Raw genomic sequence first — 15,197 nt, forward strand, 5'->3', positions numbered from 1 at the left:
CACTTTACACACAAAAACTTGTCATAATCCTGAACATAAAAAGATATTTTACCCCTTTATTGACTTACTCATGATGCAGAAGAGACTAGTTTCCAAAACAAAATACGAAATTCATATTCAAATGAGCAAATGCCAGACCTCCTCTAAACTAGCAGTGCTTTAATCTTCAGGCATTGTTTGACTACAATTCTTATTGCTGGTCCAACTAGAATTAATAAAAATAGGAGTTTGGTAATGTCTGGAGAAATACTGTACTTATTATGGATTCTTTTTCAAACTGTAACTCTCGTATATGAAGAACAAAAATAAGTAGAATATGGCTATATTATAATATGGCTATATTATTATATCAGGAGTAAGATATAAGCACTACATTTCAATATTTCAATCTTCAAGCAAGATGAACCTGGGTTCCACAAATTTTGTCCCAAGGAAAAATAGTTCTCTCCTATGCTCAAAAGAAGGCGGTTAGAATGTGCTGTTTTCTCCCTCAAAGTGTTTCTAGTTTAACCAATAGAGCAGGAGAGACAGACTACAACTCGGCCATTGGTGGCTGATATTGGCAGGGGTAATAAAGTGATGGGGTTGAATGCAATGTCTAAATTTATGGTTAGAAGAAAATATTACTGCACTGCTATATCACAGCCATGACTTTATGTAAACTAATTGGGAGGCTGTACATGCATTAGAAATAGGTCAGGCTGATACCAAAATAAGCACTGATAAAGACTAACTTCAATAGCCAGCATGCCTGGAAATAGGCTTACTGCTTTTAAAAAAATATTTCTTTTAGGAATTTAGGTTTCTGATCCTCTCAACTTTTATCAAAATATGAAAGCAAAGAAAAAAAATTAAAAAATGGAAAAGTGGAAAAGGAAAAAGTGTAGGGTAAAAGAGAAAAAGAGAGAAAAGCGTTGAATTCCAACTCTTTTTAGCACAGTAGAATAAGGTAATAACATATAATGTTAACTTTTTACTTTTACATAGTAATATGTACTAGTCATTTCTATAACAACAAATGTATCTAATCAGCAAAACTCAAAATCAAAGTTTTTGACCTCAAGCCCAAAGTCCAGGAGAACTTTGAGGAAGTTAGGTTTAATGAGTAGTGTTTTATATGCTTATTATATGCATCTTTTGGTTTTTAGACAAGTTGTAGGCATTCATTATGTGCATTACATAAACATTTCTAATAAAGTTAACTTTTTTCAAGTAATGAATTGTATTTATAAAGACTGCACTGTGTTTGTATTTTGTTCATGTTCCAACCTCTAAATTTTCAGAATATATTCTATAAATACAAAGACTAGTGTGTTAGATTTGACAGCTTGTTGGCTTCAGTCTGTATATGCTAGAATATATATTATGAGTCATCTTGTGTACTTTCCTAGAGAGATTTAAACCTGTTTTTGATTGGTTTAGCATGGCTGTCTAGCAAAAGATTTTATTGCTTTCTTTAAACTGAAATCAAGGGGAAATGATTATTTACAATATGTTTTATTGATGAATTCTAATGCTATTCCCGTAAGAGTAGCAAAACAGGCGCAAAAGTGTATGAAGGAGAAAAACTGGCTAACTGTGCATGTAAGATGAGAAAAAGCAAATAATAATGATAATAAGCAGCCCACCCCAACCACTTCACTATTTTCATTCTACTGTTTTTGAGAGAGAAAGGAAGAACACATGGTAATTATAACAAACACCATCCCACCTATTTTTGTAATCTTGGAATGAACACTCAAAATATTTAGTTAGTCTCTTCAAGGCAGATCTAACATAGATATGTATCAATGGAAGATTTTGGATGGAGCTGTTTTGCACCAAACTCAATACAAAAACCAGTTTCTGTTTCATTCCAATCCCCATTAAAAAGTGTTCCTTTTTATATTTAGCTCCCCCCCCCTGCCCAGTCTATACAAAAGCAGGAAGATAGGATAGTAAATAAAATAACAAGAGGCAAGAAGTGATTGCATTTCATCTTTTTTCTATTAAACTTTAGCCTCTGCTTTCTATGAAACTGAGGCAAATAATAATTTAATCAGACTTGCCACCAACATGTCTAGAGTGGCTTTTCAGAAGGCCACTGAGACCTGTCAGTTTCATCAGGTATTAGGGCAGGATGTTAAGGGAGCCGTACATATCTGTTAGCCAAACAAAGTTATGTACTGAAGACAGAGGAGGCAAGCAAACATACAACATGTCCTTTTTTGCATCAGCACATCTAGAGTACTATATAGAAAATCAGTGGCAAAATTCAGCAGCATTTTCCACAAAGACACTTGTTCATCACTTAAAATTTGAGCTTACCATTGTGAACTGCCCACATGATCCGGAAAGCAGGTCCACCAATCTCATCGAAAGGTTTTCTGCGAGTAATTACTTCCCAAAGAATAATACCCCAACTGAATACATCACATTTTTCACTGTAATTGCTACCTGAAAAGGATTATTTATACATGTTTTTTTTAAAAAATTAAATGTGCTCTATTACTAACAAGATTATAGGTGTTTTAATTATAATAAAATATCAAATTAATCTGGAAGTAAGCAATTCTATAATTGATTCTTCAATATACTATAAAACAGGTTGATTTAAACATGTGCTTTCTAACAGAATACATACGGGTGTGAATCCAATGACTTACATATTCATGCACATGTTGTTCAATGAAAAACCATCTCTATTTTTCTTCAATTACACAATGTGATTCATAGCATCAAACCTCAAAGTACAAGAAGAGAGGAATTTTATGATCATATGCTGACTGATTGCCACTATAACCCTGTTTTATTGTAATATTGAATGCTAAACCCCTTATACAACTTTCACATGATTTAAATTTTACACCAATTTAACATTAATAAAAAAGCTTGAAAAATGTTGATTTCAAATATCTTATTTGATATTTTCTAACATTTTCACAGGTGTACATTAGAACAAAATCATTTCTTCATTTATAAGATTATTCATATATACTGCAGATTCTTAAACTGCATTAATTCAAATGGCAAGCCTTCAACAATTTAAGTCACATCATAACTATACAGTTGACTGTGTTTTCTACTGGCTTCTGAAATAATTTTATAAACAACAGCAAAAAGTATATCTGCAGCAAATGAATCTCTGCAAAATTACTACAAAAATTACTAATTACTAACACCTGAGAATGGTAGTCAGTTTCAAAATTACTCTGTTACCTTCAAAAACTTCAGGTGCCATCCAAGCAGCACTGCCCTTATTATTGGTCATGTGAGTCTGAATATCACAAGCTGTACCGAAATCACATATTTTTAAAACAGTTCCTCCTGCCACCAAGAGCAAACTGTAAAATAAATAGAATTTAATTACAGTATGTATTTTGCCAAAATAAATGTTAAGAAGCAGATAAAATATTCTCTAAGCAATTTATGTACGGGATCTGTGGATTTAATATACAAAAGTAAAAAGTAGATGTCAGATTTTTACTGTAATTAAAAGCAATATACTTCTCTTTAAAGGGCATAAGTAGACAATCTTTATTAGTAATTTGTAAAAAAAATGACGGAAAAGTGAATTTGGGAAGACAGAGGTCAACACTGAAGAAATTACAATGTGCTTTAGTGTCATAAGACAGAAGGGAATTTTTATTCTATTGTGCAGTACAATCAAATTGAATGGAGCAACTAGGTTTATACCTATTCGTTATTGAATGCAAAAATAACTAACTGCAATGTATCAAGATCAAGACTGATTTTACAGGAACAACTATTGTGTTCCATATCTAGTTTTAAACATTCTTCAAACAAATTTATATGCCAAATTCATTCTCAATGACTCTGGCGGGCATACAAAGACATAAAGTATAAAAAAGCAATATAAAACAATAACAAAGCTTCTAGTGAAAACACCCACCTGTATATAAAATAATTGTATATTTTATTTTATCTTGCTTTTATTTTGGTGAGAGACACAGAAGTGATTTATCCGAGTGATAAATATAATAATAAAAATGTATTTCACAAACGAGGTAACTTTGCTTAACAGATCATAGATGCCCACTGCTTTTAACAATCCAGGCCAAAGTATAGACCTGAACTTCAGCATTCCTTTGTAAGTAATTCCTCCTTTCATATTTTAACTGAAAGACCACCGCTTGTTATCTGAGTCCAATACATCAGTTATTAATTTTAATCACAATATCATAACATAACAAGCTTTAGACCTCCTGCAATTATTACAGCTGATTATCAAGATTTATCAAAGCATTATTTTAGACTGTGATTGTCAAAAAGTTATACCATGTATGGGCTCTGGGAAGTCGGGGGGAGGGAAGGGAGGCGGGGATCTAGGGGGAGGGGGGGAAGGGGGAAATATAATATGTGTTAAATTTTAAAGCATGATTGCACTTGTATACTGTGGTTTTCTTAATGTTAGTGTCAAAACAGAACAAACTGAATATATTGGAAAGTAATAGAAGTATACCGAAGGGAGGAGCTGAATGAAAGAAGAAGGAGAGTAGAGAGGGTGAGAGAGAGGAGGAGGAGAAGGGAGGGAATGGATAAAGAGAGGGAGTGATAGGGTTAGGGTTAGATAGAGGGGGAGGGGAAGTAGGTGTAGAGGGGTATGAGAGAAGGAAGAATGAAAGTTGGAGGGGGATGAAAGAGGGTGTATGGTGGGCTAAGGCGGTATATTGGGTTTGTATTGTAGGGGGCATTTTCTATAAAAGTGAGGGCTGTGTTTATTACCCAATGTTATATGCCTCAGTTGCACAGTAAACGTGATTGTATAGAATGAAATGGAAATAAAAAAGATTTGTACCAAAAAAAAAAAAAAGATTTATCAAAACATGCTTGATAGTAAGATGGGCGGCATACAAATTTCATTTAAAAAAAACCTATATTCTTTACTGACGATGAAATATAGACTATTTACATAACATTCCAATAACTTACATTGCATCCAAGAATTACTATTACAAACTACAATGTTTTCTAGGTTTATTAGAAAAAAGCCTTTAAGAATGACAGTGTCTTACAGAATTCTTGAAAACCTACTTTGGTGGTTTTAGGTCCCTGTGTATGAGTGCTTTCGGTTTCATGCTGTGAAGGTATGCTACTCCTTGGGAACATTGTAAACACCAACTCATTGCATGTGCAGCAGTATAATAAGGTAGAGGCTCAGCACCGTGTAGGACTGAAAAACAAAGGTACAAACTAAAAAGAATTTTATTGTACATTACAGAAGATATAAAAGGGGAATGCTACTTCTGAAAGGTGCTCCATGACGTACAAAGTACACAACAGAATTATTTTTGTTCCTATGCTTCTATATAACAAAAATATTGGTTGCACCCATCGGTTCCACCACAAAACCGTGGACGACAAAAGCACGTATGTGACGTCATCACAGCGCGACGAAAAAGATCGAAAAATGTAAAAATAAAGCGAAAACCTTACCGTAACCCCCCTCAAACCTAACCCTAAACCTAACCCTAAACCTAACCCTAACCCTTAACCTAACGAAAAACCTAACGCTAACCCTTAACCTAACGCTAAATGTAACGCTAACGCTCTAACCCTAACCCTTAACCTAACCCTAACCCTTAACCTAACGCTTACCTTTATGTGAATCGGCTTGCTGTAATTTAATTTTTATTTCAATTTTTCGATCTTTTTCGTCGCGTTGTGATGACGTCACATACGCGATTTCGTCGACCGCACTTTTGTGGAACGCGGTTTTGACGGGTCACGGCACCCATCACAGACCTCTAAACATTGTTACAAATAGTAATGTTCAGTATGATTTAAAGGGAAAATGATTAACTGTATGAAACAATCTCTCTGTGTGTATGTATGAGTGTATGTGTGCGTGTGTGTATATATATATATATATGTGTTTGTGTATGTACGTACACAACACACACATATATACACAGCTGTGTGAAAAAGTCCTTCATGCTTTCAGTTTTAAGCTGTATTTACATGTTTGATCAACTTTTCATAGAAACCACACAAAATTAGTACTTTGATAAACATTTCTGTAGTTGGATTGAGTTGCATTATTTTTATTAACATAACCAAAGTCTTTTTAAGGTTTTGAGTGAGTTTATGTGCTAAAACAAACCTAACTTGAATTTTCGAGAATGTTAGGATTGAAAGTAGCCAATCAGCAGCGAGCTTTGGCTGACCAATCAAAATGCACAGAGGCTAAATCTATGAGCCAATCAATGTTGTCATAATCTCTGACTATAAATAGGCATGAAAAGCATTGAGAAATTTAATTTAGCTCTGACTGCGGGCAAGGCTGAAGACCTTTGCTTTCGCCAGTACTGAGCAGTGGTATCGCATCATTGTGCTTCATGAAGAGGGTTATTCCTGTACAGAAATAGCCAAGAGAGTAAAATGCCATTGCACCACAGTGAGCAGAGTGGTTGAAAAATACCAAATAACTGGTTCAGTTGATGACAGGCTCCACTCTGGAAGACCAAGAAAGTCACCAGAATGGCAAGATCGGGCTCTGCAATGCATTTCGATGGCTGACAGGAAGCTCACCTCACCTCAGATTACAAGAATTTGGGGTGAAACATGTGATATAAAAGTGTGCACAAGCACAGTGCATTGCAGACTGCTTGCCAGAGGGCTCAAAGGCTGCAGGGCTCGAAGTAAACCTTTGCTCACAGATGCTCACCACTCTCGTCAACGTGCATGGGCCAAAAAGTATGCCAAATGAAACAACGAACAGTGGCCAAGATAATCTTCAGTGACAAGAGCAATTTCTACTTGACTGGGAATCAGGGCAAAAAGTATGTCAGAAGATTTCCAGCTGAAGAATTTAGGACATAGGGCCTGAATCTATCTGTGAAGCATCCATTGCTGATCTGGGGCTGTATCGCTGCTTCTGGTATTGGTCAGATACAAATCATGCGAGGAATCATGAATTCGAAGTATTATGTTGAAGTCCTGGAAAAGACCATGCTTCATTCAGCTCAGCAACTTGTATGGAAGGACTTTTACTTCCAGGATGACAATGCTCCTTGTCATCAAGCCAAGTCCGTCCAGCAGTGGATGAAGAAGCATGGTGTTCAACTCCTGGATTGGCCAGTTCAGAGCCCGGATTTGAACCCAAATGAGAACTTGTTGGCCAAGATTGGTTACAAAAAAAGCAAAAAGCACCTGAAGACCAAGCAGGAGCTGACTGAATCCATTATTGCAGCCTGGCACCACATTGTCACCAAAGATCACATGCAAAGGCTTATATAGTCTATGCCAAAGCGATGCCGCCTGGCGATAAGCAATAAGGGCTGGCCAATTGCATATTAGTAACCATGTTTGATTACTTAAACGGTAATTACAACACATATGCCACTGGGTAAGCATCAACTAAGCTGTTTTCATACTCATTGTAAGCATGTAAGAAAATGCACAATCCCCATCCAAACAGCACCAAATTGCAAATTCACTTAAAAACCACCAGTATTTATTTAAATATAACAATATTTGCATAGCAGTTAGCGTAAAAAATCATAAAATCAATGGCCTATCCAAAAATGTCATAAATTGTAAACCGCAAAGCATGCAGGACTTTTTCACACAGCTGCATATATATAAAACAGAGAAAAAGAAAAAAAATTATAAAAGTATTATAGGTAAATATTTAATTTCTTGCTTCCCCTTTTTTTATATTACAACTGATTCGCAGTATCAGTTGAGCATGTTAATAACATTTGAATAATTTTTGTCTCAATCTCATTTGAGGACCCGGATTGTTATTGGGGGCAATATGCTGGCTCTGTACAGCCCTCTGTAGAGAGGGCTGAAAGCCCTATGAAGCGGTATATAAGTCTAACTGCTATTGCTATTGCTATTTGCTCTTGAGTCATCACTACAAGATCAAGAATGCCTCTCAGAACCCAATAGGAAAAAATGGTCAGCTTTTTTTTAAAGGAATAGGGTACAGCCTGAATTGGTTAAAAATGTAAATTTCTCCATCAATCCATCGATTCATCCAGTATATCATTTGCTTTATGAGGGAGACCCATAATGCTTAACAAAAGCTATCAGTGTAACAATAAAATTTAGCCCAGAACAATCAGTGTCATACAATTATTATAATAAATAAGAAGTTATACAATAATGTATGAACATAAAATGTGATGGCAACATTTTAGGCAGTGTTTTGGACAATGCAGTTCAAAAATGAAGCTCACCATTATAGAGAGAACCTCCTTCAGCATATTCCATTACAAGACATACCTAAGGAGGAAAAAAATCAGAAGACCAATTTATTACTTTTTTAATATGAAAAAAGTATTTAGAACAATGATTCTTATGATAAACTCCCATCTTATTTTAATAATATATACCACATTTTTTGGACTATAAGGCTCACCAAGCTTTTGGGGAGGCAAGCAAGAAAAGAAAATCTGCCTCTGCCTCCCAGTGATTTGCCTCCTTGCAGCAAAAAGCAAGGTCAGCTTCAGCACAGCCTAATTTAGCATGTGCAGCTGATTGGTGGTTGGATCTGCCTCCTATCAGCTGTTTCCAGCTGCGGGAATCATCCCCACATATCGTTGCCTTTGTGCGCCCCGTTTTCGGCCTCTGCAGGTTCCATTTTCGCTCTCTGCACATCTTGTTTTCAGCTCATTCCAGGTGGTAGGGATCACTCCCGCTGTTTATCCCTGCCACCTGAAATGGGCCAAAAATGGGGCACGCGGGGTCTGAAAACGGGATCCACAGAGGCAGCAATAGGTGGCAGCGGCAATGGGCAGCAGCGATCCCTGCAGTCTGGAACAGCTGATAGGTGGTATTCTGGAAGGCAGATCCAATAGCCAATGAGCTGCATGTGCTAAATCAGGCTGTGCTGAAGCTGACCAAGCTGTTTGCTGCAAGGAGACAAATTGCTGGGAGACAGAGGCCGAAGGGTGGAGACCAGTGGGTGGGCGGGGCTTCGGCAACATTTGCTCTATAAGACACACAGACATTTCCAACCACTTTTTGGGGGGATGTATGGGGGGGAGTGAGTCTTATACACCAAAAATATGGTAATTCTGTTTTAATTCTAAGACTATGCAGAAACAACTACATGTATAGATTTGGTCAGCGATGTAATTGCTCTATTTTTTTCTTTTTTCTGCTTTATTCAAGTACACAATGCATATGCACATTAACACATATTAAAACTCCTGGTAATACTCTTATGGTCATCTACAATATGTTTCAGTTGTTAACATTTATGCATGGTGATAAAAGAAAATACATTTTAGAAGCTCTTCATTTAATTTAGAACCAAAACAAAGTAGTGAAACACTGATCAATAAATCTATAGAACAAAGCTGGAATGGAAATTGGAAACTTGTATATTTCAAACTGAATGCGAAAGGACTTCTTTTCTCATAAATGAAAATTTCAACTTAGAATATGTAAATAAACCAATAAAACTAAAAAAGACACAGATATTTCACTTAAATAAAGAGACTGTCCAAAAGTGGTTACTTACTGGATTTAAACAAGCTCCATATAACTTGACGATATTAGGATGATTCACACGTGACAACTGTCGAAGCTGAAATTTTAAAAAGCAATGTATTTTAAGTTCTCTTACATAAAACTTTTCTTTGTATAAATAATCATAAAAAGCAGTTTAATGATATATAGATAATATTCTGCATACACATAGGAAAGAGCAGCACATCAGTTCCATGTTTAAATTAGTCAGAGTATATTGGCTAATGCAAAAGCTATCTTTTAAAAAGAATGTCTGAAAAATTACTGGGCAAATATAACTCTCTAAGTGGATGTGGGTATGCCAATTTATCAATGTGATTGTTAAATGTCTATGATATTGATTTGTATTTCAGTTCAACAATCTTCCCTATGTCTTTCAACTGTTCTCAATCTATTCTCTATGCTGGGAGTATCTCATAATATCAGGATATAATTAACAGTGTCTATAATTGATTTCAGAAATATGTTTATCAGTTGTCTTGGGATAATGCTGTAATACAATTGCTTTATAAACTACAGCATCTTTTAGAAAGATTCTCCTACATCCACACATTTCCAACAAAGAATTTGAAAGACTAGGAACACTTGGCTTGTTATCAAGAGCAAATGATAGACCACATGCCTTCATTTCAACTGCAGATAATTTCAAGGTAGAATAGTTTGCCTTTCACTTCCTTCAATCCTGTACCCCTAATTCTGAGCTTATGCACTCAAATACAAAGAAAGCTACTGGACTGGGCACCTTTCAGACTGCCAAAAGATTTAAGGAAGAAGCAGCTTCATTCCATCATCATCATCATCATCATCATCATCATCATCATCATCATTATTATTGATGCTCTTAGAGTCAACAAAAACCCTTCTCACTGTTTTATGAATATAAATAAAATTAAGGACTGATTCCTGTCTTTTATAAGGGGTAAAAAAGGTTAACTACAGATACCTACTATTGCTTGGGGGAAAAAGATACAGAGACAATCAATTTTGATTTAGATCAATTCAAATGAACATTACAGATCAACTTGCATTCAGCTACATCAGGCTGATGCTGAATTTGTAAGCTTAAGATGCTAACAAGAGACAATAGCCTTAGATCCAGCAATTTGCTTCACATAATTAAAAAAAAACCCTTTACATTGTCGATTTTGTTATATATATATATATGCATATGAATAAGAGGTGTGAAGGGATTTAGTTTTGAAAGCAAAAAAATGTTTTTAAAGTGGTGGCACCATAGACTCCATTTGCAACTCCTTAATCCAAGAACATTTGCGTTTTTTTTCTGTTGCAGAACCTGCCCTCTGGGATGATAGCCTCACAGAGACCCAAATGTGACATGTTTGGGAAGTTTTCAAAGAGCTAGCTATTTTCCCAGATTTGGATAAAATGGAGATGGAGCCCCTGCTGGATGTAATTTCTTTTATATAGTATGTTGTTTCTGGAACAGTTCATTAATTCTTTTTTGAGTGTGTGGTTTTAAAACTTTAAAGTTTTTTAAGATGCACATTAGCTATAGCTTCTCTAAGAGTTACAGAAAGGTGCTATATTTCTGCCTCTGCACAAACATTTTATTTTCAAATCCAAAGCACAGTATAGTCCTAATTCTTTTATAACATTAATTAACTGAATGGCATGATAATAAAATACTTGTAAGTATTAGACAGAAAGGAATAGAATTTACTGGATAGCTTTAAGAGTAAGATGTATGCATTAGTATTTCCCATTGGAAAGTTCTGCCCTAAAGGTCAACCTAATTATATTCACCTTTTTTACTTAATGTATTTTCAAATAATGTCTCTGCTCAATAACTTAAGTAGCAATAATCCTATGAAAATATAATTCACATCTTATGGAAAGAAAGTAGGTCACTCATAGATATTAAGCAGTATGTTAGAAACATGATTTATTCCTGGTGGATAAACTGCTTGAACAATTTCAGGTGTATCTGAATTATGATTATGGTGATCCTATATGGAGTCTCTGCATATGTTTATGTTTATTTATAACATAAATAAAATACTGTCAAGTTCATACATTCTGTGTGAATTAGTTACAAGTAACAAGTAGTAAGCATAGCAAATCACTAGGAGGAGGAAGAGAAGATTTCTGCACTTATTGAAAACAAAAGGGGAAATATTAATTTGCTTGGGTCAATATGACCAAGGAAGCAGCACACTTATTTGAGTCCATGCTGATATCACTTAGAAAATGCAGTATTCCTCAAGAGAAAGTACACAGGGACCATGTAGTTCAGTGAACTCTTGAACTCTGATTGCCAGTTCACCCTCTTATCCATAACTCAAATTCATTTCAAAAACATATATATATGTTACATATATATATAGTATTATATATATATATATATTTAAAAAATCCCCTGGATAAATCCATGAATACCAGTTCTAATTGCAGCTTACAGACAGTAACATTTTAACTGTACATATTTTTTTAATTATTCTGATACCTATCAAATTCATTTGAACAAATTCTAAAGTGAAATTATACCTCTACAATGAAGGCTTTCCGTTCAGATTCGCTTTCTATTTGCTTAATGGCCACATCTTTTCCCCGCCATTTTGCCTTGCAAACTACTCCAAAGGCTCCTCGTCCAACAACCTGAATAAAAAGACAACGGGAAATTTTGAAGGAACTATTAGAAATAATTTGCAACTTTTCTTAATATTCTACAAAGTCATCGAAAAACACATATTTATATTCTGCAAGAGGTCTGTCCAAAGTTATAACCTGTCACCCTTGAGAAGCTCTTTATGCCTGCTAAGCATTTGACAACTTTCAATTTTGGTAGTCCAAGAGACAAGCAACAAAATCATGAGGTTTTACTTAACTTTTAGACACAATTAATGGATGAATAACTTGCAGGATTCTGTTATGATGTCTAGAAACAAACCCAAAAAGAACCTTAGAAGAGAGGAGCATGTTGGAAACATATTAACCAAGGCCTTTTCCTTTTCTCTTATCCATTGCAGTGTGGAAGCTTAACACAAAAATATTTAATTTCTGTTTATTGTGGGTCTAAAATGTATGTCTATGGAAAAATGCAACACAGATGGTGTGAAATTAACACTATATTCACATTTCATTAAACCAAGGCTTAGCCATAATTTATCGAACAAGCAATATTGGCCTGGTTCTCACATCTAACAAAATGAAATCCCCCAAAATTAGCATGTGTACCTAGCCACATTCAACCCAGAAAGAAAAGTTAAATCCCACAGAATCTAATGAGATATACTCACCAAAAATGTTTCATAGGAGTGTGTCTTTTCAGCAAAAGGAGCATCAGACTTGACATAGCAAAATCTCCCAAAACATTTTTGTACAAATTAAAAGGATTTTATTGGGAGTACCATTATTATAAGACATAACTGCATGGTTATTATTTCTTTATATGGGCTTAGATGTTTCTAACATTTCCAAATTCAATATAGAGAAGGTAACACAACTGGAAAGCAAGTTACAGGGCTGTGCATGTATATGCATTAATGTATTTAAAACATTTCTTTGTTAACTTCTGAAACTGAGCTATTTTAAAGTGGTTTATAATATAAACATACAATTTTAACAATGTTAATATTGTAGAGTAACAGTATAAGTTGCAAATTATAAGTGTTAAAACCAGACAAATTTGCATCTTTTAGAACAACAGTATATAAAAAAGCTTTACTATTAAAAACAAGCTTTCCTTATGTCATTTGTTAATTCCACAATATTGTACACGGTTTAAAAGATTTACTATCAGATACCTATAATACAGCTTATCTTTAAGTGTGACCTCACTTATGCCATTATTAAGCTCTTCCTCGGCATAACTTTCATTGTAGAAAATAGATTTGGAGATATTGATCTGTCTGAAAAAACACCTACTCAGACAGTTTTGGAATCATTTTAAATTGGCTAAAACCAGTAAACAGATATATTTTTAAGGAGTTCTCACTTATTTCTGTAGGACACACAAGTACTGTCTTAGTAATGAGTTCATTATCCTGGGTGATTTTCAAAATTCTATATACATATAACTTCTACTGGTAATGTATGATGTATACATTTGTTTGGTCATTTAGACACAGAAGGTTTTCTTCCTTAGAAGCAAACACCTGTTTTGTTTTCATTTTATTAAATGTAACAGACTTTTCTTTAAAAATTATAAGTTTTAGATAAAAGCTGTAACTGCAAGATGAAACAACTTTCATGATAGGAGCTGGAGCTGCAACTGCAATATGTTGTTTTTTGTCTGTTCAGTCATATCAATTTGCAACGGGTAAACTTTAAAACTAGATTTTAGCATAAAAGCCTGGCCCTAAGCACTTAAATAAGTGCTTGGACATGTGGTTTTGTTGCCTTTTTTAAAAAAAACACTCAATTTTTCTGTCAAACTGAGAAACAGGTTCACTATTACCCAGTGAGTTTCCCAAGTGTGAATTTATATCTAGATCTTTTCTTCCTGCGGTCAACATTTTGCACCGTAGGCAGTGCCCTTATCCTGAATATCTTTTCTTCACCAATGGAAGCAATTGGCTTGTGCCCATCTCGGAATAAATGAGAAAAACCCAAGTCAAGGCATCTTGACTTGAGATGTGACACTTTTGCAATGCTATCTATTTCTCCCCCAATATCCCGAGTAGACATTTCTTCCAAATCCAGATCACAGATACACACACATTCACAGCCATCCGAGGAAGTTTCTTCGAAATCCAGGAGTTTCTCCAGAAGACTTACGCTCAGGACCCCAGGGACAATCTTCCCCCTCCCTCCCACCATTGCAGACCCTCTCACCTCTTCCACCTCTATCTCTTTGTAGTCGATTTCTTCGAAGTTGAGCACCGGGGGGGTTTCAATCATGTCCACGGAGCTGGGAGAAGACATGCCTTCCCTTCCCACGGGGTGCAAGAAGGGGGGCGCGTCTGACGGGGCACGGGGCGGAAGAGACCCAGGCGGATCTCGAGGGGCTCCCCTCGCCAGCCTGGGTCTCCGGATCCTCTGCTCAGCAACCACCACAACAGCCTGGCGGAGGCACCCCCTGGGCCGCGGAATAGCCTCATACGAGGCTGTTTCGCCCGGGCTTTATTGGGGCCGCCGGGAAGCCCAGGCCGGGGGACCCCGGCTCGTCATTTTTGCGACTCACGCTGGAAGCCGCCCACGGATCACTTTCTCCCTCGCCCCCCCCTTTTTTTTTAAACCGGGCAGGCCGCGGTCTTTCCGGGGTCGCAGTTTGGGAGTCGCGCCCCTGCAGCAGAGGGGAAAAAAGAGACCGAGAGGGAGAGTTGAATGGGGAGGATGGGAGCCGCCGCTCAGAGCTGAGCCGCCACCGCTGCCGCCGCCGTTGACATGGGGGAAGTTGCATGGGAAGGGGGCGGCTATTCTCTCCACTCTAGGGGCTCCGGTCCCCCTTTCTTGCTCCGCCAGCAAAAGGCCCGACCAGGACCGCGGCCTGGTAGCAGAAGCGGCGGCCCGCCTCTTCCTCCCTCCCCGCCTCCCTCTTCCTGAAACTGCGCCGCCTTCCTCCTTTGCGAACTTCCCAGAAGGCCGTCGAGGGAGGTCGGGAGCGGGAAACGCGATTCTTGGATACCCGGAGCCGCTCCCTCCGCTGTGGACAGGAGCCCGGAGGGTCTGTTTCGGCGGCAGCGAAAGTGAGAGGCGGCAGAAAAGAGAAGCCGTCGCCGCTGCTCGGCGGGTTGGCTCGGGAGGCGAGAGAC

General features: G+C 36.9%; 1 protein-coding gene across 3 annotated transcripts in view; it reads right to left on the reverse strand.

The window, feature by feature from the left end:
* Window positions 1–14,957, reverse strand: part of MAP3K7 (mitogen-activated protein kinase kinase kinase 7) — a 34,100-nt gene extending 19,143 nt beyond the window's left edge. For all 3 annotated transcript variants that reach the window (XM_032215503.1, XM_032215504.1, XM_032215502.1), the window contains exons 1-7: window positions 14,278–14,957; window positions 11,989–12,099; window positions 9,476–9,541; window positions 8,187–8,232; window positions 5,035–5,173; window positions 3,199–3,323; window positions 2,308–2,436 (exon numbers count right to left, since the gene is read on the reverse strand). In XM_032215503.1, the coding sequence (XP_032071394.1) occupies window positions 2,308–2,436; window positions 3,199–3,323; window positions 5,035–5,173; window positions 8,187–8,232; window positions 9,476–9,541; window positions 11,989–12,099; window positions 14,278–14,367 (706 nt within the window). In that variant the 5' untranslated portion in view covers window positions 14,368–14,957. The remainder of the gene's footprint in view (window positions 1–2,307; window positions 2,437–3,198; window positions 3,324–5,034; window positions 5,174–8,186; window positions 8,233–9,475; window positions 9,542–11,988; window positions 12,100–14,277) is intronic.
* Window positions 14,958–15,197: the final 240 nt, after the last annotated feature.

This window comes from Thamnophis elegans, chromosome 4, assembly GCF_009769535.1.
Source record: "Thamnophis elegans isolate rThaEle1 chromosome 4, rThaEle1.pri, whole genome shotgun sequence".
NCBI lineage: Eukaryota > Metazoa > Chordata > Lepidosauria > Squamata > Colubridae > Thamnophis > Thamnophis elegans.